Consider the following 20980-nt stretch of genomic DNA (forward strand, 5'->3'; position numbering starts at 1 on the left):
AATTTATGGAAGGAATTATATCCTGAAAGATGAAATGAGACATAAACACACATGATTCTGCGTCCTCTATGTGTCCTTGTCCATGTAACATCTGCTACTCAGACAGACGCCCAGCAGGAGGAGGGGTGTCTGTGGGCGGACTGGGAGAGAGTCACAGTTGTTGTATCGTAGAGGGGATTCAAATTCACCCAAACTCACCTAATTTCTCTGCAGGTTTTTTAATGCCTTTCCACATCACCTGCCCATATGCCCGGCTAACCCCCGCCTGCAATTCTGCAACCAACAGATGGCTCACACAGATTAGCAAGGGAAATATCCAACAGGATGTTATCAAATTACTGCAAGGAGATTAGATTTAAAGCATAATCTCTTTGGTCCTTATCCTTCAATTGGCCTCCTTAGCTCATATTTGTGGAATGACAGCTAAAGCAGGCATACATTAAGGTTGAGCATTCTGATGATCTAAATTATATCATTACCTCAATCGGATCAGAAAATTATTGGAGTGGAAAAAGGGTAGTGCCTGAAGCCAAGGCGTGTTTGTTATTTTGTTAAAGCATGCAAATGCAATAGTAATGGAGATTAATGGTCAGAATTTTTTTTTTTAAAGGTCCCGTTTTATACTGTTTTTCATCAATATATTATAGGTCTCAGATGTATACAAAACATGTCTCTGAAGTGTTTGGCTTGAAATACCAAACAGATCATGCATTGCAGCCTCCCATAAACCCCTCTCTGTCTTTTACTTTAGATGAAAATAAGGGGCCACTCCCCACGCCCCTCTGAGAGATATTTGGTTAAAAATAACACAATAGGCGCTTTCACACCGGAGTACTTTTCCCAGTATAGTTCCGATTTAGTTCCGAAAATGTGCGTTCACACCAAAAAAATCCAGAACTAGAAATTAGTTCATGAGAACCGTTTCACCCCCTTTTCAGTCACTGCTAGAGAGCAGGTACTTTCATGGGAGAAAAAGGTTCCCATTTCTGATTGGCTGGGCGGATTGCAAACCGCAACGCCCCGTAAAACTCCCAAAAAGTTTTGTGAAGCCGCCATTTTATTATCCTCACATTAGCATTATTAACATTAGCCCAGCGCACACAAAAAATATGGCAACACAAAATAAAACATGGGAGCGGTGGAGTGATGAGGAGGTGTCGGCGTTCTGGCGATTTACTCGGAAGGCTTCAGTAGAAGCTGCTGGGACTAGCCAGTCCCCAACTCCGGGGATTTCCGGCCCGGGTTCATTACATTATTACATGTCATTTGTTAGACGCTTTTATCCAAAGCAACTTACATACATTCAGTACTGTGGACAATCCCGACAGGAGCAATTTGGGGTGAAGTGTCTTGCCCAGGGACACAACGACATGCTGACTGCAGTGGGACTTGAACTTGCTATCCCCTGATTCGAAGTCCAGCACACTACCCACTGAGCTACAGCCTCCCCATCAGAACTAAAGAGTTCTGATTAACTAAGTACGGCAAAGTACTTGGTGTGAAAGCGCCTAATGGTGCTCTAGGAGGAGATTCAGGTGATACGGTGGGGGGGGGGGGTTACCTTGGTTGGTGATTGGCTAATGGTTACACAAGCCAAAACATTTTTATCTAAATGGATCAGGACAAAAAGTGAGCGAATCTTTTTTCCTGAAACTTTCAGAATCTCTTTACACTGAGGGCACACATGTTAAAGTAAAAAAGACATGAAAAAGTGGATTTTGCATAATATGTGACCTTTAATGTATTTCTGGTATCTGTTCCTTTTGTAGGGTTGTGGAGAAAAGTGGGAAAGTCTACGATGGTCCTGTCAATGGGGGTGGTCGAGTTATTCGCCACTTTCGGTCTAGCTCAGTACCCATCCCTCTCGCCATGGAGAACATGTTCCCTTCCACAGCGAGTCCACCCATCAAACCAGCCCTGCAGCAGGTGGCTCATACCAACGAGGATGGGGCAGGCAGGGGGGGTCTCTCCTCCCCTCGCAAGCAACCTCCGCCCAAACCAAAGAGGGACCCCAACACCCGCCTGAGTGCATCTTATGAAGCAGTTAGTGCAGGGTTGACGATGTCAGCCAAAGAGAGTCCCACTCCTGAGGGATATGGTTCCCCAGCTGGAAGCCCTCCTAAATCCCAGCTGTCCCCCACAGACCCATCAGGTAAATCACCTCTACTCGTCTTTAGAAGATACAACAGATGATCCTTTCTGTCCCTTAAAGGTCCCCTGTTATACTTTTTCAAACAATATAGTATAGGTCTCAGAGGGGCATTCTACCGAATTAGTACAAAGTGCGGTCCCACAACAAGAAAAACTATTTAACAAAACAATTAAAGGTGGGGTAGGTAAGTTTGAGAAACCGGCTCGAGATACACTTTTTGTTATATTCCATGTAATGCTCTTAACATCCCGATAGCAATGAATATCTTAAGTGCTTTGACAAAAAAACCATAACAAAATTTCATCTGTGGAAGCCGTAGTACTGTAAAAAGCACGACCAATCATTTTAGCCGGCCCGGCTAAAATAACTGGATGGCCTACCTGCCTGTCAGCCTTCCATCTGTGCACAAACTTATCTCGTGCCCTCATTGGTCATGTGCGTGTTCGTGTGTGTTGGAGGAGGGGCTCTGTGAGGAAGTGGCAGATTTTTTTCGGCTGTTTATTTTCAAATTCTAGCACACTCGAGCTGGTTTCTCCAAAATTACCTACCCCACCTTTAAGTATTCAGACATAGATATTTACTAAGAATATTTTATGGTCTATTTAAACACAAGGCTTTAAATTAGATTAATATATACAAAAACATCATTTATAGGGTATACTTTCTATTGGGAAGTAGCTGTCCCCAACCCTGACATCTAAATTTCAATTTCTGTAAATAACACTTAAAACATTTTTTTAAATGTTGTTCAATTATGTATTTAGAAGATCTTTATGAGTACATTCAAACAAAAGTTGGAATATTTAGATTTATTGTGGGTATCATTTTTTAATAAAAAATGTCACTACCAAAACACAAGGGGTTTTAGTCCAATGGCTAAGCCTTTGTTTTTTAGCCACACCCCTGCATTTTTGACTAGTTTGGCAGTGACACTGCATCCCTGTCCCTCATGGCTGAATGGCAAGTAGCTATATCCCATACTTTTGATATAAATCTGTTCCAAAATCTGAAAATCGGCGTGTAACCTTAAGAATTGTCACTACCGAACACATATTATCTTCAATTAAGTAAACTTTTTCGGGGTTTTATGCAAAGTATTAGGTTGTTATGTGTGTAAACCTCATCAAAGACGTGTATGCTAGCCATGTACTTGCTAGCATTCTTTAGTTATGCTGAAACTTAGTTAGAATCGTCACTACCGAAACATATGGCTACGTTTCGGTAATTAACATGATCGTTTCGGTAGTGACAAAATGGAATGGTAAGCAGGTAAATCCCACCATTTTGAAATAAATCTGTTTTAAAGTCTGAAATTCAGTGTGTTACTTTAGAGGTCTCTTATTATACTATTTTTAGGCATATATTATAGGTCTCAGATATATAAAAAACATGTCTATGAAATGTTTTGCTCAAAATACCAAACAGATCACCCATTCTAGCCTCATTCCCCTCTATTTCAGCCTGTTACTAAAGTGCTGATTCTGGGTCAGTAGCTTCAAACATTCACACTTCAACATAAGGCATGTTATGAGTTAAGATTAAGCAATAAGGTTGAGGGGAATATGATACAACCTTGAGACAAGATACTGTGGTCACTACCGAAACAGTGGATGTTTTGTAAAAAGTATATTGAGTTATCAACTAAAATGATATGATACTGATTGGTTTAATGCATGTTCAATTTCAACAATCCTCAACTCTGGAATCAATATGATCAGTATTATGCATTTTACAAAGAAAGTTTGCATTGTGATTTTTATGAATTGTATAAATTGAACTTTGAAATTTGAATCATAATGAACTTTTATTAATTTAATTGTGAAAAACCCTCAAGAAATATTTGTTAAAATACTATTTAGAGAAGGGAAGGTAAAACAATCTTAACAGGTTAACATAATACTTTTTTACCACGGTGTATGTACTATGTTTCGATAGTGACCATTTTTGGTAGAGGAAGAACATTCCAATACAGTCTGAAAATACAATAGAAAAATGTACGGTTCTTTTACTAGATATATGTAATTTAGATATGGTACAAAATATATATGGACAAAGTTTTGGGGAAAAAACATACTACATTTCAAAACATTTCCAACCTGACTTTGGTCCAATTTTGTAGAATGGCCCATAAAACATGTCTCTGAAGTGTTTGGCTGAAATAACAAACAGGTCATTGTAGCATAAACCCCTCTGTTTCAGCCATGTTCCAAAAGTGCTGAATCTGTGTCTGTAGCTTTTAAATGCAATTGAAGGGCCACCCCCCCCAAGTTTTTGGTTTAAAAAAACACAATGGTAGTCCAGGAGGAGATTCAGGTGATAAGGTGGGCAGGTGTTACCTTGGTTGATTATTGGCTAATGGTTGCCAAACCCAAAAATACATTGTGACATCACAAAGTGGCCAAAATCTGATCAGCTCATTTTTAGACATGTTTTCTATATAAATGGATCAGGACAAAAAGAGAGAGAATCTTATTTCCTGAATCTTTCCGAATCTCTTAACACACATATGTATTCATGAAAGACATGAAAAAGTGGATTTTGCATAATAGGGGACTTTTAATTCAGATGGCTAATGTCTGACTTTCTTTGTATTTATTTGCTTTCTTTATAATTTCCCCAGCCTTGTCCAAGCCCCGTCCCCACAGTGATGACTACACAACCATGAGGAAGGTGCCACCCCCGAAACCTAAACGCAGTCCCAACACCAAGCTGTCAGGCTCATATGAGGATATCAACGCTGCATCTCCACACATCCACCAGTTCCGTCCTGCTGATGTGAAGCTGGCCTTGCTGTCCCGGGCTGGCGGTTTCTGTGGGTTTGGTGGTTTATTGCAGAAAGCAGCATCTGTAGATGTCCCACAAGGGCTTGGACTGAGCCTGTACCATGGCCAGGGCGAAGAGGACGTGTACATAGAGATGTTGGGCTCCAAGCAGCGGGCCCGGAGCCTCCAGGAGCCTCCTGACAGCCCGGGGCTGGACGACTCGGAGGCCGTCTATGAGGAGATGAAGTATTTCCCTCATGAAGATGGTCCTGCCACCGTGGTAAGCAAGGCGGCCAAACTGGAGGCCCTAGGCTTGAACCTGGTGGGATTGTGTGCGTCTCCCCCTCATAGCGGGGAGATCAAACGGATGGCGGCAGGGTTGACGGCTGCCATGGACCTCACTCACTCACAGAGCACTGCCAACAGCGGCAAAGACGGCAGCTGCGACATCCCTGCCCCCTTCCCCAACTTGCTCCCCCACCGTCCACCTCTCCTGGTGTTTCCCCCCTCCCCCGTCACCTGCTCTCCTGCTTCAGATGAGTCCCCCCTCACCCCTCTAGAGGTGAAGAAGCTGCCCGTGTTTGAGACCAACCTGAACTATGCTACTGGCCCAGACAGCCCCCTTTCCCCTCAGTACGCCCGCCAGAGGGCCGACTCCTCCCCTAGCCTCACCGTCCTCATGCCAGACAAGAAGCCCACCACTCCACTCACCCCTCCACCTCCTCCTCCCAACGCCCTGCCTCCCCCTTACAGACCACCGTCACACTTCCCCTTCCCACCTGAGACCAACTTCCAAGGTATTACCAGATGTGTCACAGGAAGCTCAGACCCTCCCAAAACCTCATGCGCTCAAAGGGCAATTGGGGAACCCCTGGGGAAGCCCCCTCCCTATTCCCCAGTGAAGATGACCCGACCTGAGCCTCGGAGGGCACACTCGTGCTCCTCCTCGCCCCTGCTGTTCAACCCAGCCAATGGCAGACCCCTGACCAGCCCCCTGGATGAGCTCAACACTCTGTTCAGCTCGGGACGCAGCCTGCTGAGGAAGCCCAGCTCCGGCCGAAAGACCAGAGATGGAGGTCTGTTTCTCACACATCTGTACACACACACACACACACACACACACACACACACACACACACACACACACAGTTACAGACAATTCAAACACAGCAGAAAGGGGATCACAGGTTGGATTATATGGAGAAAATCAAATATCCAAATATTTCTGATCAAATACCTTGATATCGACATGGAGAAAACATTGTAGGGTTGACTATTGTTTTTTACATAGAATATTTACAACATTGAATTTATTTTAATATAAATTCATCAATTATGTGGACATAATGACAAACTGTGTCATGGCAAATATTATAACTATTAAAACAGCCCGGTTAGTTCAGAAAATGATATCCATTTACTGTCATGCAGCCTTCAAAACCAGCCAAAGACAATTGGGCGATGGTACCATAAATGTAAGACAATATCTGGTGTCATATCACAATATCAGTTTAGATATACTGCCAAGCCCAGATACTGTTTGAACACCACTAGGGGATCAAATAACTCTTATATAATAACCTCTTTCTGTCTTCCCTTTCTCCTCCAATCATTGTTTTTAAATACATCTTCAAGCATGTGTGAATGGGTCTGTTTGCTGTTGTTATATCTTAAGCTGAACTAGGCCAAACCACCAACAATATGTGAACCTGTTGGTGTGTGTGTTGGGGGGTTGGGATTTCACCTTTGTTTTGTAGTAATGTTGTACACTGTGTCAGATTAAACCCACCTGAATGGTGTGTGTGTGTGTGTGTGTGTGTGTGTGTGTGTGTGTGTGTGTGTGTGTGTTGTGTGTGTGTGTGTGTGTGTGTGTGTGTGTGTGGTGTGTGTGTGTGTGTGTGTGTGTGTGTGTGTGTGTGTGTGTGTGTGTGTGTGTGTGTGTGGTACGTGCACATTTGTGCTTGAGTGCGTGTGTCCATTTTGTGATCTGTGATGAGTTCATGATCAAAGTCTCAGGCTGCTCTGTGACACATGATTTATTGTTCACTGGGTGATTACCTTCTGTACAGCAGTAGTTATGGGTTGCAGGTAAGTAATAACCCCCCCCCCCCTGTTTTTGTGTTGCTCTCTGCGTCTGTGTGAATGCGGACTCATACATGCAGGCTGTGTTTGAGTGGTAGGGAGGTGAGATGGACTATCACCCAACAGCCTTTCTCATAAATGCCCCTTTTCTACATTTAGAAAGTCCTTAAATTGATTTAGGGTTAGCTAGACACCCTCGTTGGCCCACTTGAGGAGGCCCATTTGTTACAGTCTCCAGTGCAGCTGCCTCTTTCCATGTTACCTATTGAGCCCACTCCTGTTGCCCATTTAGCATCATACTGCACTGCACAGTAAGTAGGATCTACTGTGTTGGTGTGTGTTGTAGCTCAGTGCTCCACATGCAGAGCACATTCAGTCTCTGTGACACTGATGCAACGGTTGACCTTTGCAAAAAGAGGATAAACATATTTGTTCCACTTTTTTAATGAAAAGGGGAGGGTCCTCAGGTCAGAGGTTACCACCCCACAAAGAGATTACTTTGTTGGCCCTCCTATGAAAGTGCATTTTCTTTTTATACCTAAGCTGGAGAAAGCACAGGGAAATGAGAGCAGTTACAAACTGTGTTGTCCCTCTGTGTTTTTATCGGAGTCTCTGTTTCCTCCAAGTGTATTAGTTGTGGCTAGGTTAATAATAAATGAGCAGTAGAGTGATGAGGATGGGTATACATATTTAACCGCTCATTCATGTTCTCCTGAAGCCAGTGTGACTGCCCAGCAGCAGAAGCAAACAAGACACCCTGAACAGTTAGAAAAATGACAATCAAGTGAAAGGATTATCTCTCGCTGTCAATAATCAGAGGCTCATGTTATTGTTGCGCTTGAATTATATAAGACACAGTTATGTCATAGGTCTATGAGTGTTTCCCATTAATTACCTAGGTCCGCAACAGTTTCATAATAAACCGAAAAAGTGTTTAACTTTAAAAGTGCTCCCCCGGACCCTTCTATGGTCCGAGCTCCGACCACCACAGTGAAACAATCCTGTGAAGCACTGTGTCTAATAATGTTACAAGTTCAAGGGGCAGATAGCTGAAGTCCTTATAAGAGATGGAATGAGAGCAGTGCGCAGGCTGACCCATATGCCTCACTTGACATCCTGCGCTTGACTCATTGTCAGCACCTGAACCCGCGCGGGAAAAGCAGTGGCGTCATGGAAACAGTGTGTGCGATAGGGGAACTTCGCACTGGGGTTCACAACCTTGCTGTTATTTAGAGTTGGCAAAGCAAGGCGGTCTGCTTAGATCAGAGTGCAGAGGGGCTTAACAGGATGGCCTGCTTCCGCTCCCTTTCGGCTGTTAAATGACCGAGTGTGATACCTGACGCTGTGGGAGTGGCCGCGGGTTTCAGTTGCCATCCCAGACATCTCTGTGAAGAGCAGCTGCCTCCCTCCTCCTCCTCCCCTTCCTCATCCTCAGGGAATGAGAATACCACAGGAATGCCAGGGGAAGAGGGCATGTGGTCTTGGCATTCAGGAAATCACTGTCATAAGACGGCAACATGCATATTTCCTAAAATTGGATTAAAGTCCCTAAATTCTCCCTATTTATAGTCTTTATTGTACAAATCAAAATACTCACTGTGACTCTTCACAAGCGGGCAACTATCAGATTAAAATCCCTCCCTCTACCTGGCCTTGTGTCCGTCAGAAACACACACCTGCCGTATGCTAAGTTTATATTTAGGCATCTTGTGACCATGGGGGGGGTAGGGAGGCACACATTCTCGTGTGGGACGGCAGCTGACAAATTCCCATTCACACTCTCATGCACATTTGTACCCACAGTCACTTACTGAATCAGTGTGTGAGAGCATGTGAGCCCTGATGAGCAGCAGCAGGGCAGAGTCAGGTCATGTGGAGTCACCTTCGACCAGACACAGAATGTGGATACTTTTTTAAGGCTTAAAGGGTTAGGAGGGGTGGGACTCAGGAAATAGAAGATTTGGGAAGTCAACACATGATGAGCCACATTTTAATGTAGCAAAATTAGACAGTTATGCCATATTACCAGTTTTAAACAACTTACTCCCTACAGTGCTTTGGATTATGTTGTATCACACAAACTCTATCTATGCATGATGAGATCTTAATATTTTCTGTTTCGACTGTTTATGACATGCACTGACAGCTAGTGTGTTTTCCTCTGGCTTCGTTCTTCACAGGATTCAACTCTAATATCAACCTGCCGTCTGTGCAGCTACAGGACAAGAACGCCAACAACCACACACATCCTCACTCCCAAAGCTCCGCCCCCGTGGAGAACGGCAATCAGATTTCCAACGGTAACAGCCCGCGTATTTCACATTTCTACAGATAATTTCCAATCAAATCCATTTTTTATTTAAGGCTGAAACTGATGATACATACTACAGCAAAAATAAATAAATGAACTCAACCTGTGGAGTTAGAAAAAAAGACTAAAGTGCAGTTTGAATATGTGTTAAATGTTTTACTAAGAGATGTGAGTTTTATATTGGTGTGTAGGTCTGCAGAGCGTACAACAAAGTGATGGAAGTCAGGCTCAATGGAGTGTCCTCCAAAGGCCCTGTGATCCTAAATGAAGAGGCTATTGCTATATTTAGTGTCCTTAAAAGTCCTTTGAGGCTAAAACCACTGACCTGTGGAGTGAAGAAAGGAATCTGTCAGGCCGGAATGATTGATTGATTGATACATTTATTTTGAACAAGTAAAATGCACAGGACCAGGCTATTAACTCTATTTCTATTTTAACCCCTTTGCCCATGTCACAACTAAATCACTTAAACACTTAAACGTATCTTTAACATGCCGGAAATATAAGCTTGCCGGTAGGAAGGGTTACAAAGAATGAGGGCGGCACAATGAAGAGGCCTGAGAAATAAGAAAGAATGTATTATAAGATATAATTTATCGTTTTTCTTAGCTTTGGCCAAAGACTGTTTACAATAAACCATAAAGCTCAGAGAGATTGTCAACCACAGTGTGTGTCTGTGTGTGGGAGGACTTGCAGTTTGTGCTAAGCAATGCTTTTGATATTGTGTGTTCAGGGTCGCTGGAAGATGAGAGTCACAGCAAGTCAAACTCCTCAAGCTCCACTCTACACAGACACATGGACAGCCATCATACTCAGGTAAACACACAAAGACCGGCACTGAGCAGCACACAGATCATGACAACACGTCTATATCGGGCCTGTATTTTGTTGTGGGTTTCTTGACATTTTAAATGGAGAGGAAAGTGGCCTCCTTTGAACAACATGTATCAGTCATGACATGTGAGCTTGCTGTGGCTTTGTAGACAGGTGTTTGGTTACAGGATCACATTTAATGTCCTGCAAGCACACACACACACACAGCCTCTGATATGCAATTGATACAATTCAGTTGACCAAATGGAAACCATGTTCATTAAAAAAAACGTACAATACAAAACAATAGCTGCATGTATTTTAAAATGCATTGATGATTTAAAGATATAAACATATAGGAGTGTAGCAGCTCAATCACACTCACATGACTAGTAAACAACCCAGTTACAACAAAAGCTCTCCTGTAATTATACTGTACCTTCTCAACTCCAAAATAGGATTTCTATGTTGTCAAGAAAGGCCACATTCATATTTTATAACATTTGTGAATTGTGATAAGGCTCTGTCTTAGTTATCAATCATAAGACTGGAAAATGTGTTCTCAAAATGATTACAGTGTTGTTAAAATAATAGTATTTGAACAACACTGATAACACTCTTCCTCCTTTATTAGCTTGGTGGGCAAATTGTTTTGTTGGATGGACATTTTCTTCTAAATGTCCCTTTTGATCATGTTATACCATTGAAGATGAACTGTTACAATGTGAGAAGTATTCACTGGGAGAGAAAAGCCCAGATTTCTAACTTCTCTCACCAATAGTTGACCATAATTCCTTTTCAATCTGCTGTAATGCAGATAAAACCCTTTTTTATAATCACAACATTGTCAGACAATAAAAAGAACACTGTTAGGTCAGCTGCACTAACATATATAAAATGATTGATAGTTAGTAACAAAAGGATGTCATATTCATGTACAGCCACGGAGCCTCCATTACACATCCAAATGAGCTGCTAATGTTTTTATATATGAAATATGTAGGCAAATCAGCGTAATGCTTTATTAGTAATGTGGCTGGATCGTGACGCAGCCACATTCTGTTTACATTCAATATAACAAACACACATACTCAAACACACACACTTTCTTTCTCTGCAGTTATTCAGATGATGTCCAGAGGCTGAGCAGTGAACCCACAGACTCCAACAGGAAATTTGATTCATTTAAGACAGCGGCTGTCATAACAATAATTGATTTGCACATGTTGCCGTTTTAGCCTTTACTTACTTTACTCACATCTGTTCCACCACTGCATTAGTGGCATCTGGAAATCATAATAATGCAGGTTACATACACAGTAAAAGCTCTGGCATACCAACGTCTGCGATGTAAACACTGTGCTCAATATTCTCTGTCACTGCATTGTGTTTTTAAGTACGCAGCTTTAGTCCTCGAAAGTCAGCACATTGAAACCAATTCAGATTCTTCACTATCTGCATCAATCAATCTTTGAGTGTCACTGTGAGTGATGATTGAAGCACAGGGAATGAGTAAAGCACATAGTGTACCACTTTGAAAGAAACTAAGGACACAGCATTCACAAGGTACTGCCTCTAGAGATGTGAAGGCACGTTGTGTTCCTTCTTCACAATCCTCTGGTCCATCAAACTCTAGGGGTGAACTCACCTGTTTAAGACTGCTTCTTACAAACTTAGAGAAAGTCTTAAGAACACTCCTGCTAATACAAAAGTCTAAGGTTGTCTCACAGTAAGTTTGGCTGCATAGAAATAACTCCCTTTCTCCTTCTCTCCTGTTGTTTCTAATGAGCTAGGCTGTTACTCTCACTCCCTCCTTTATCTTCCAGAGGGGTCATCTCAACTTTTCTCCCTTCGGTGCGGGGGCTGCCCTCTAAAACAGCGAGGGGGGGCAGGGGGTTTCACTGGAAGCCCGGTTCACATGTAGGGATGTGGTGGTGAGTGTATCTCATTCCTCGCTGCTCTCCACCCTCACTAGCAGTGTTTTTCTTTTACAAAAAGAAAAAAGCCTCAGACGTTTGTTTAAAGTAATACTCCACTCTAAGTCTATTTTTGGAGGACAAATGACCAACCCTCCTGTAGAGTGGATTTAAAGAATGTATAGTTTAACTGAAGATGTGGTCATCTGGAATGTATTGCAGTAACAAACGATTCCAATAACAACCAATATTAATGGCTGGAAAATTACAACACTGTTTTGATAAAAATGTGAGGGTGGTTTGATCCAACCATACCAATCTCCGGAAAATACGGCCATCGAAGGCAACATCTTGAAAACCACTGCTTTTCCAGAACTTCATTTATTTTGTACCTGCTCCCATTATTGACTGTGCTCTTTGTCCTTTAAACACTGATCTGGAATCAGATTAGCTTTCTGCCCTATAGAGGGGTGAAAAGTCTGATCCTAGAATCAGTGGAACTGCTTGTTTTCTTCCTTTTATCAGTCATTTTTTAAAGGAAACTGCAGCTCTTGTTGCTAGCTATACTCTGCATATGTACTCTTTATCATCATTACTGCCAAAATATATACCTAATAAACTATAATATTTCCTTCTCCTTCGAGACAATAAGTATTGTTTGTTCAGTGAGATCATCTTTATTATGATCAATTAATGGAATCTGTAAGTCTGTATATCTCTATATACCTCTCTATATATTCAGTGATACAGGTGGTACTTGTGAAAGAACACATCATAAGTAAGCCTATCCATATGACTGAATAATATTTGAGATATGAATATATTGTAGCTGGTATCAAAATCATCTAAGCAATATTAGGTATATATGATTTGTGGATGATTAAACTGGTGATTAAAAATGCATAAAGTAGGTTTTATGTATTTGAATATACTTAAACACATCAAAAGCTTGAATTCAAACATATAAGGTTAATACCCCTTTCATGTGCATTTTATACAAACAGAGTTTGTTTGTTGTAATATTTGTCCACTTAAGGCAGCAACGTGATAGCCAACATCTTACAAGAACATCTTCAAGGTTGCACATGCCGTGGAAACAAATGCAAAAAAAAAATGTTTGGAACATTCTGGTCCAAGAAATTGCTTTTGTTCAAAATGACCAGAGAACCTGGGCTTTATCGGACATTTGTAAAAATGCATCTAATGCATCTTTCAGGGAATAGTAGGCATCCTTGTTCCTTTGAAACTGTCCTCGGATTAACAAATGCTAATAGCATTCAAATGAGCATACATGCCAACACTGATGCACTGATGCTCAAACTTCAATTAGGTCTGTTCAACAAAGCAGAGCTGCAGTTTTTATTGTTGCTTGTTCACTTGCTTGCTGGGATTTTCAGTTGCTGATCCATCACATTACTCCCTTCTTATATCATCCTTAAAATATTGTTTCTGATTTGTATTGTCAAAGATGTTTCATAAACTGCAAGTTGTATAACCTCAGAAGTTACTACAGATCTTCACCCTCATGTGCCTGACATTATCTCTTGATACATGGTTCCTTACTTCAGTGATCTCATGTGTTTTCCGGAACAGGTTCATTACCATGAGTTCATTCAAGAGATGGGAACAACTACGTGACCCAGAATGCCTTTCAATTAGCTGCATTCCAGTCAGTGTTTATGTGGGATTAGCAGATCTAATGGGATAAGGATGAAGGAAGAACAGGGGGACGGATAACTCTGTTATTCATATAAAGAATAGGTGGACTGTCCATTTTGCCAACTAAATTATAGGATGGCACTGAGATTATTGTCATTCTTTGTTTATCCCCTTGACGTTTAAATGGCGAGAATGACTGTGCCACATGTTTGTTATTCAGAATAACAACACTTTGAAGATGAGAAGGACAGACGGGGACAGAGAGCCTAGGTGTCTCTGCATGAATCCCCCCTTGTTTGCCAGGGTTAAAGCATCCGTGTGAGAAAAAGGTGTCATGCCAGTTTCTCTGAAATCCCCACATGACCTAATCCATTCGTTGAAATTTCCAGGAAAGAGCTCCCACATAGGTCAATAATGAGCATCAACATCTCTATCGCTATTATCAGTCCGTCTCTTTTGCCACCAGTTGCTTTCCCCAATTCAAACCGTTCGGGAAATACGATGCTGGAAATAGACACTGTGATTTTTCTCCTTGTATTACCGTTAGCCTAGGCATTTCTATTTTGTAAATTAGATATAATCTGTTCAGAAAGTGAACATAAAGTATATGTGATGTACACACACGCTGGGGATCAATCAGAAACTAGAGAATGCAATTCCTGAAGAAATTGCTAGTGGGAATGCTTTATGCTGAAAAGCTGACGCTAAACTGCTATGCTGAAATGTAATGTGTAAGAAGAAAGTGAAGACTTGAGATTGAAATGATAGATGAACACTGGGGGCTTGAATGTGTGATGAGAGAAGAAAAGAAAGTAAAAAGGCTTGGAAAAGCAGCAGAAGATTTGAACTGCACACTTTTGAACTAACTTGATGGTGAATGATCTGTCGCCATGCCAACGGCATTTGATGACATCCCATAATACGCTTAGATGCGTTGATGGCTGCATCGTTACCAAACCTGTGAAAAGTTATGAATGATAAAAGTAATAGCCATTGATTCCCGACCGAGCTGAACGTTTTTGATGTTCGAACAGAGTTTCTCTTCTGCGATGTTCAATGTGGTAGAAGAAGCAGCGCAAAATAACCCGGCGGAATAATAAGAAATGTTGTGCTGTGTCAGCATTCCCACTAAATCAATACGTGTGTGTGTGTGTGTGTGTGTGTGTGGTGTGTGTGTGTGTGTGTGTGTGTGTGTGTGTGTGTGTGTGTGTGTGTGGTGTGTGTGTGTGTGTGTGTGTGTGTGTGTGTGTGTGTGTGTGTGTGTGTGTGTGTGTGTGTGTGTGTGTGTGTGTGTGTGTGTGTGTGTGGTGTGTTGTGTGTGTGTGTGTGTGTGTGTGTGTGTGTGTGTGTGTGTGTAGTGTTTTCTGAGTGTTTTCTGAGGAGAAGCTCAGAGGTCATTGTCAAACCCTGTGGCCACAAAATCCTGTCTATAACTGACAATTTAGAGTGACCACTAGTGTTCCTACATTACCATAGTATTACCATAAAATTACCAAAACATTAACATGTTGGTTCGGATATGGGCTCCCTCCCCCATGCCATTGTGATCAAGGGCACGGGTACAATTTCAGATGTCAGTGGATGATTCAATGGAGTCTGGTTGTCCTCAATCAGAAAATGTTTTAATTTGGCGACTATTCTGCAATGGTATATCCCTCATATAAGCTTGCTTGATGAGATTTGATTGGGGAATATGCAAGTGAGCATGTAATTAGAGACAGAGAACAGCCCTGCGTTAAACATGCAAAGGGCAGCATTGTTGGAAGCATGTTGTTGCAGGCACCATAAATACTAAATAAAATCTATAGACACTGTTATAACATTATTGATTTGGGCCGTCCTTAATGGTTTGGGTAATGCCTCTTAGTGTTAAATAAAGCAATATTTATTCTACAGTATATAATGAGCTCTAAGGCAACACACACATGCCTATTACCCCACGGTTCTCTTTGATTTGGGTGTGGAAGATCTTGACAGGCCTGATGAAAGGTCTTATTGCTGAATAAGAACAAATCCCTGCAGCCATGTTCCAAGAAGTTAAGTGGAATATTATTGCTTGTGGCTTTGAAATGAGATGTTCAACATTCACACTTAAGTGTGATGTTAAGGAGTCCACGTACTTGCAGTAAGAGAGTCTTTAGCATGAGATAAATGTAATGTCTAAAGGCAGCAATACCATCTTCTCACCTTGAAGATGAGTATTCAAATTATTTATATTTTAAAGCATCAAGGCCACAAACAAAATGTTTCAAATGTTGTTCTCTCAGAATTTGATTCTTCAAATGTGTTGGTGTGTGTGTGTGTGTGTGTGCGCGTGCGCGTGCGTGCGTGCGTGTCCATGTACAGTCAGAGTCATGCATTGCAGAAGGACACTGTGTTCTTTCTTGTCTAATGTTCCAGTAGCTGGTGTTCCTGCCTGGCGCCAGAGCAGAGAATAGCCTGGCAGGGAGGTGTAAATTATGGATTAGGTCACCGAGTGTTGTGCTCTTGCAGGCAATCAATGTGTATGTGTGTTTGAGTGCATGTGCATATGGACACTCACAGGTGTGGAACCCTCCAGATATGTGCATGTGATCCCTGTGTGTGTGTGCAAGTATTTATTGTGTGTGTGTATGTGGCCATGTCTTTGAGGAATGCATCACTAAATGAACTATATGCTTGGCAATTGGCAGAGATTCAAAGCAGAAAAGGGGGTTAAGGGAAGAAAATAATTATTTTTTAAAAACTGCGATTTACAGCATCAAGTAGGTCTGCTTTTGTTTTTTATTTGGATATCTTCACAGTAAGAAATACACAATGTAGTAGAGCCAGCCGAATGCTTCCGATCTCATCTCTGAGCATGAGGGTAGAGTTTTTCGCACTTCAACCCCACCGTTAAAACCCCCCCTGCCTCCTCTGGTCATGATCATTAGGCAAGGACTCGGCCCTGCTGCTGGTAAACTGACTGAGCAGATTGGAGCCTTTCTAGTGATTTACCTGGATCTTGGCAGAAAGCTCATAATGTGCTTCACACAGAATGACGTCCATGTGTGAGCCTTTTGTGTATTTGCATGTGTGTGAGACAGAACAAGAGTCACTTAAGTGCTTGCTGCTCAAGGGCCCCTTCTGTACATCACAGACTTCATTTGATGTCAAGAATGGGGGTCCAGAGACAGGATATGTAAATGAGGCGCTGTTCACGCTGTCAGTCAGAGAAGGGATTCCCCTCCTACTGCTTCCCTCTTTATCAACTGTCTCATGAGATGGCTTGGTGCCAGCCCCAGAGTGATTCATGAGAAACACGGCACTGCTTTAAAGAGAGGAGCCCAGCCCAGTGATCACTGCCTCTTTCAAGATGACGGATCAGAAAATAACTATCCTATCTTTCTTGCTTTAGTTTAGAGGCAGGAATCTCTGATGGAGACATGATGATATTTTACATCTTTATTGCCTTTTTTGCACGAAACATGTGCTACCTTTGTCTTGAAATGAAACCACTGCTTATAATTTACACTCCCCTCCAATCACGGCCTGGTCATTTCAGCTTTCTGTTATCTTCTTGTCAATCCACTCAGGAGAAAGTCACTATTTATGTGTGATTTGAGTTACATTACGCTCTCTTCTTCCCTTCTTCTTGGCTCCAGGTGTTCCAGCGGTTACGTCTGTCCAACGGGGATGAGAGTGCCACCCTTGGGGATCTTCTGCGATGGCGACGAGTTCAGTGTGAGGGGCGGGGTGACTGGAAGCACCGCCCACCTCAGACCCCCCCCCAGCCCCCCACGCTGCTCTGGACCAACAGGAAGGCCTCTCCATGACAGAGGTTATATGCAGATGCAGCTCCTTTTTCTTTTTCACTCCAGTCAGGATCACATTTATTTTTTTTGGACCAAGTTACCTCCATGCCCATGAGTTATGTTAGAGCATCAAGGCCGGAAGTATGAGGTCGTCCCTGGGCTGAAGGTCCCACCTCTGCGCCTTTGACCTCGACTGTGGAGGATCCCATAACCTAAATTATACAAACTCAGCAGTCTGTAACACTTCTGAAATACAGTGGGACACAGACACAGTAAAAGTCTATAGAGATCAAGATTTTATTATTAGAAAGAGACATATTATTTATTTTCAGTTCTTCTAAGACAAAACGTCCATAAAAGGGTGGTTGAATTAAAGAACAGAGTAGTAATGTTTTCATAGTCTATTAAATGGCCCTTTTAGTCTGTCTGTATGCTAGCATGTGTTGTTCTGCTGCACCCAAAGGAGCTCCACCCCACAACATGGTGCTGTAATACGTGACTTGCTGTCCTGTGATGTTCCCATGAATGCTTGTGCCCCCGAGTCTCTGACCTCTCTGAAGTTTTCAAGTCAAACATGGCCTTCGTACGGGATCAGACATGGGACCTTTTCAGGTACAGCTCTCACCTTGCCTCTCACATTCGAGCACTAAGTTCTACTGCAGCCCTGGCAATGAGAGACCAGGGGTCAGGGTAACCTCAGTAATATCCCAAGGTGCACCTCTCTTCCTCATTGTTACCACCAGCCAACAAAAACCTCTGGCCTAAATAGAAACTACTGCACTTACCTTTACCAGGAAAAGGGGATCCAACAAAAGAAAGGACTGTGGTTTAAGGTATAAAGGTAAAGCTAAGTAACATAGCTTTAGCTGACAGGTATATAGTTCATGTTGTGAACATGAAACTCTGTGCCAAAGTGATACAACTTGCAAAATATACGTCTAAAATAATAGTTATTTAAAAAATACTCATATGTACAGACTGAAATGAATGACCAAATCATAACTGTGCTTCAGTGTTGATTCAATGGATCGTTTCTCAATAGATCAGATGAACATGGAGAAAAGAAGAGAAAAAAACAAACAGTCTACACTTGAAAAGTAGCAACTAAACTCTCATTGTGTCTCATCAACACCTGAACAGTTTTGTGTGTTGGGTGTTGTTCAGGAGACTGTGCAGAGCTCAGGAACTCACGCACAGATGAACTCAATTATTGTACAGACCTTCATCTCCTCCTCCTCGACCCCAACAAATCCACTGCTTTCCCACCCCCCTTTCTAATGGATCAAACCGGCTCTATGGGTGTTTCCATGATGACCGCTTTGTAAATAGTAACCAGTGTTGTATGTTCAACCTTTTACTGTATGATAGAAAAGCACCGGGATTGAATTGAAAGAGGAAGAGATGAGATAATGCTGTCTATGATGGTGAAACTGAGATTTAAGAATGTCTTGGGTTAGATGCAATGACTAAGGTAAAGAGAAGAGGTTTATTTTAAAATGTGAATATCTTTTTTTCAGAATGATTGTCTATGGTTATTAAATTCTTTATACTCTATTTAATATTTCCCCTCCCTCTTGGCCCCTTTGTTCTGTTCCAATGATGCAAGGCAAATGTTTTCATTGTATTTGGATGTTTTATTGCACAATATGTATGTGGTGTTGTGTTGACTTCGGTAATGGGCTGGGCGTGTCTCAACAAGCTTTTTGATCTTTGAAGATCGGTCGGGATTGTTGGAGCCGCAAAGTATCAATAGCTCTAATTGATTTATCATTCCCACTGATCACCCACAATGTGTCTGATTGATTCGGCCTTACGAATTAGCAGCGCTATCACAGGATCGATCTCAGCTGCTGTCAGGGCCCAAATATTCGAGAGGAATTAGAGGATATCACGGATACATACAACAGAGATGGCTGAGCTGCATTTTTGACTGACTGGCTGAATGTATGATAGCAACGTTTTCTTCCACTGCCTGAAACCCTGTGTATATTATTACTGGAACATGCGCCTGTATCTAAACAGTGTACCTGACTGCTTAATGTGATTTATTGTCTTCAGAAGTTGTGTGTGCAGGCCATTTTTTTAAAAAGCAAGTTAATAATGATGCAGAATTTCTGATACGGTATTGATTTGCTCCGTGTGCTGAGATTGGGGTCGCATGAGTAGCACTGCAATGCAGAACTATGTCAAACATTGTCATCACGGTTCAGCCAGGATCAAGCTACTCAACCTTGCCAATGAAAGAAAACATAGAGCCTCTGAATTAGTCCTTTATCATGATCAGGGTTCTGGTTAGTCGTTTGCGTTATGGTTTTATGTGATTCCATGTTTACTGAAATCATGAAATGAGGAGATAAATTGTTTTTTTATTGTCTTTTAAAGCATATCAAGCTTTTACCTTGCATGACCACATGTTGGGCCTGGCCCTTTATAACGTGCTCATGCTGAAAAGATAAATATGGCTTTATAATGTGAAGAACAGCTTCCCACTGCACTGTGAATCATTGCACTGTCCCCTGTCTGTCATATAAACACTCATCATGCATTTACATCCACCTTTAACTGGACTGCTCCATCATTTACAATCCCTGATGATCAGTCTGTCGTAAGCAGAACTCTGGCAGCCAGTCATTGTTGTTGGTCAGGAATCTATCAATCCTCTGCTCTGAGATCAGCTCTCTGGTGCTACAGCTAGTGCAAAGCGGCCATTTTACCGTCCCCAGTCCATGTATAGTTGTCCGGAGAGACACAATATTTTAGCAGGGGTATCTCACTGCCTTTCATAGTGTTGTTGTTTTTTTTTTTTTATTGTTGTCGTCTTTCTTTTTGTACATGACATACAGTATATTTTAACCTGCATACATATGTGTTTGTGGAAAGAAAAAAGATTGTATGTGATCTTTCATAATTATTATGTTCCCAATGTTTTATAAGTACTGTACCTGTACAGCAATAAAGCACAATTGTGTCAATGCCAGTCTTAGTTTGTCTATGCATGTACAGTATGAGAATGATGCATGTCAATTTCAGGACTCAAATGTAAATTATTAATTGGTGCTCATTTATTCTGGAAAGTTGGAATCAGCAAAAGTACAAAGTTGTATGTGAAATGTTGTAGAGTAAAACGACAAGTAGCATAACATTTAAATAATCAAGCATCGTGGCCAATGAATGGCGTATAAAAATGAGCTACCTGAGAAAATATACTTGTTTATATTTCACCACTGGCCCGGTGTGTGTGTGTCTGTCTCTAGTGTATGCATACACAACCAAATCTTACAAGTAAGGACTGGCAGATTGAAATGAGCAGCACAGTCAAAGACATTATTGTTTAACAAGAGAGTGAGATTCAGTTTAATGCATAGCTTGCACCACATGTAAATTCTGACTCTTGTAACCATACAGATTGTGGTGCTGTCTTTTGTTCAGGTGTTGGACCCCTGTAGAATTGTGCATAGATAGACACACGTTTTTAAAAAGTGAGAAAAATATGATTTACTTCATTTAGGTGA

The 20980-nt window shown here is 41.8% G+C and overlaps 1 protein-coding gene across 7 annotated transcripts in view; it reads left to right on the plus strand.

Annotated features, from left to right (window-relative positions):
• The window catches only part of myo16 (myosin XVI), a 114880-nt gene extending 94185 nt beyond the window's left edge, over window positions 1–20695 (plus strand). For 4 of the 7 annotated variants that reach the window (XM_034232341.1, XM_034232337.1, XM_034232340.1 and 1 more), the window contains exons 31-35: window positions 1770–2152; window positions 4773–5990; window positions 9177–9296; window positions 10041–10123; window positions 17319–20695. In XM_034232341.1, the coding sequence (XP_034088232.1) occupies window positions 1770–2152; window positions 4773–5990; window positions 9177–9296; window positions 10041–10123; window positions 17319–17489 (1975 nt within the window). In that variant the 3' untranslated portion in view covers window positions 17490–20695. The other 3 variants (XR_004570627.1, XM_034232342.1, XM_034232338.1) reach the window with 3 other exon arrangements.
• The last annotated feature ends 285 nt before the right edge of the window (window positions 20696–20980 follow it).

The sequence above is a fragment of the Gymnodraco acuticeps genome, unplaced genomic scaffold (assembly GCF_902827175.1).
Source record: "Gymnodraco acuticeps unplaced genomic scaffold, fGymAcu1.1, whole genome shotgun sequence".
NCBI classification, from domain to species: domain Eukaryota; kingdom Metazoa; phylum Chordata; class Actinopteri; order Perciformes; family Bathydraconidae; genus Gymnodraco; species Gymnodraco acuticeps.